The sequence below is a fragment of the Chiloscyllium plagiosum genome, chromosome 7 (assembly GCF_004010195.1).
Source record: "Chiloscyllium plagiosum isolate BGI_BamShark_2017 chromosome 7, ASM401019v2, whole genome shotgun sequence".
NCBI classification, from domain to species: Eukaryota; Metazoa; Chordata; class Chondrichthyes; order Orectolobiformes; family Hemiscylliidae; genus Chiloscyllium; species Chiloscyllium plagiosum.
The window spans coordinates 7,968,114-7,970,979 of record NC_057716.1 but is presented as its reverse complement, the minus strand read 5'-3'; the positions used below and the strand labels follow the sequence as shown (position 1 = coordinate 7,970,979).

The 2,866-nt window shown below is 39.3% G+C and overlaps 1 protein-coding gene across 1 annotated transcript in view; it reads right to left on the bottom strand.

The window, feature by feature from the left end:
* Nucleotides 1–614: 614 nt before the first annotated feature.
* The window catches only part of c7h2orf69 (chromosome 7 C2orf69 homolog), a 6,176-nt gene continuing 3,924 nt past the window's right edge, over nt 615–2,866 (bottom strand). Inside the window, exon 2 of the mRNA XM_043692956.1 lies at nt 615–1,760. Coding sequence (XP_043548891.1) covers nt 894–1,760 — 867 coding nt within the window. The 3' untranslated portion in view covers nt 615–893. The remainder of the gene's footprint in view (nt 1,761–2,866) is intronic.

Here is a 2,866-nt window from a genome sequence, read left to right as displayed (position 1 = left end):
GGACATTTGTCGTTCATGAAAGATACTTCTTTATAAAGTATACAGTTCATTTACCTCACCTATTTTAAATGAATCATTCAAAGGTACAATAGGAAGCCATAGTCTTGTAACAGTGTACATTACTTTCCTTAAAAAGAGAATTACATGATGGCAGAATATATTCCAGTGGCTGATGCTGGGGTTTTTGTAACAATTTGCAAGTATTGGCAACATTTACTAAGATATCGGACAACAATTTGTACAGGATCCAAAGTCTACATATAGGAATGAACAATGAGATCTGGCATAAAGCCTAAAACTATGATGCTTCTGATTATTAACACATTCAAATCATCCTTAAATTCCCAATCACTTTGCCAATATGGACTTGCTTCCAGTTAAGCAGTCATTAAATTTAAGATCCAGACCGTGATGGGCATTTGAATATATTAATCAAGCCACATACATTTGCACTTGAAATTTGTACCAACGATCATCCTTTGTTATTTTAAGACCTTAGTTTAATATCTCATGTTATTTCTCCAACACTTTTTGGAGGATCAACATTCAAAGGCAAGTCCAGTGTTAGAATTAGGTTAAAGTTGGGTATTATTCAAAAATTCAGTTGTCCCACATTTTGTTTTGAGAAGGTTGACAATTGCATCCAATATTTTTTATTACAGCAAATCAACAAATACAACAGAAAGGAATGCAAAATAAATGCAACGAGGACAGTACTTCAACGTACATAAAACAATTAGTCCCTATTAGAGATGTGTGGTAAGCAAAATTACATGTAATTACTCAGCCCTCAAGCTATTAAATGCATTGGAGTCATTTTTACTTCTCAGCATGTTTTCTATACTGCTTCACTAGGAACAGCTGAAACTGAGCTTTGTGGAATCATTCTGTCACTATGGATCCAAAGCATCTTTGAACACTTGAAGCACCCTGAAGTGATTATCCACAGAAGGGGTTTCATTCTCAAAATGAAGTTGGTTTGTCACTTTTACACCATATTCCCCAAGGAGTCGGATAAATTTCTTGTGCTCTTTTCCAATCCAAGCTCTCATTTCATCTCGCACTTGATAAGGTGTAACGTGTGCGTATACAGGAATACCTGTTTGTGCAAAACCCTTCAAGACTTCAGGATTGGTGACCCAGGTGTTGTTTCCCCCAGCATGACCACCATCCAACCAATATATCTCTTTGATATTATTAATGAAGGCAGATAGTTCCTTGTCCTTCTTTGCTTCATTCAAGCCGTATAGCAGCTGGTTTAAAACCACACAACCTTTGCTGAAACCAATCAATATAAATTTCAATGAAGGATCAGTACATTTCAAGACCTCATATTCTCTTTGTGCTCCAGGAGAGCACTGCAGACCTGTAGTATCCAGGTCATGTTTAGCTGCAAAACCATTTGCAGTTTCACAATGTGTACTGGAGCCTTCATGTGCAAAGGTAAATGAACTATCAGCACTTTCACCAGGTTTTGTCCATGAATGGAGGATACTATGTGCCTGCTTGAAAGCATTGGTCAAGAGTGCATGAAGGTGCTTGAAAGCCCGACAGTCTGAGCTATGTTCAGGCACACCAAACAGATTGCTTTTCACAAAGTTGTCATAGCAACTGAACTTATGCAGGTGAATCCGGGAAGCCTTTACAATCCAGATGTGACTGTTAGGAAAACGATGGATCAGCAAAGCAGCAACTCCTTCCAGACTCCACTGCTGCCAACGGATGTTTTCCGGATGTCGTATCATCTCTTCATGGTAATTCTAAAAGAATAAGCAATTAAATGCATCAATGATCATCATACAGTGAGAAACTTTCAAATTTCATGTTGAGGTACTCTTGGTAGTTATTTGTTGAATTACGTGGATGAATATATTTTGCATTGATATTAGTTTCTTCCCCTTCTGTTTAAAAAACTGAGGTACAATCAATAACAAACACTTACAATACACATTCAATAGGTCTTTCAGGAGCACTTGTTTTGACAAAATATTTAACTTTTAATTTGATTCACTGTAAACTATACAGGTACCAACGCTCAGTTAGTCGAGCAGCATCTGGGGAACCGAAAGAGCAATAACATTTTAGGTCTGTGATCCCTCTGAAACTATTATTCTGTCCAGAAGATTGAAGGGCTTGAGCCATAAGAAGAGGCTGGGTTTTTTTTCCTCTGGAGAGTTGGAAGCTGAGAAGTGACCTTATAGTGGTTTATAAAACCATGAGGGGTATAGAGAGGGTTAGTAGCCAAAATCTTTTTCCCAGGATAGGGGAGTCCAAAACTAAACAGCATAGGTCTAAGATGAGAGGGGAAAGAATTAAAAGGGACCTGAGGGGCAACATTTTCACACAGAAGGTGGCGAGTATATGGAATAAGTTGATAGAAGAAGTGGTGGAGATGGGTACAATTGCATTTAAAAGACATCTGGGTAGTTACATGAATAGGTAGGTTTAGAAGGATATGGGCCAAGTGCTGGCAAATGGTTTAAGATATCTGGTGAAGGGCCTGTGCCCGAAACGTCGAATCTCCTGTTCCCTGGATGCTGCCTGACCTGCTGTGCTGTTCCAGCAATAAAGTTTCAACTGTTGAATTAGACCAAAGGTCTGTTTCCATGCTGTATAACTTTATGACTCTAAAAGCTGCTAGACCTAATCAACATTGAGTATTTTACACTTTTAATTCAGATTTCCAACAACCTTCATAGCTCTAGTCAATGCGAGGGGGAGTTGGGTGATGAGGGTTACAGGGAAGTGAGGAGGGTGGAGAAGTCGAGAAGGGGGAATGAACAAAGTGGGCAGTGGGTGGTAGGGTGGAGAAATCGAGAAGGGGGAATGAACAAAGTGGGCAGTGGGTGGTACGGGTGGGGGGGAA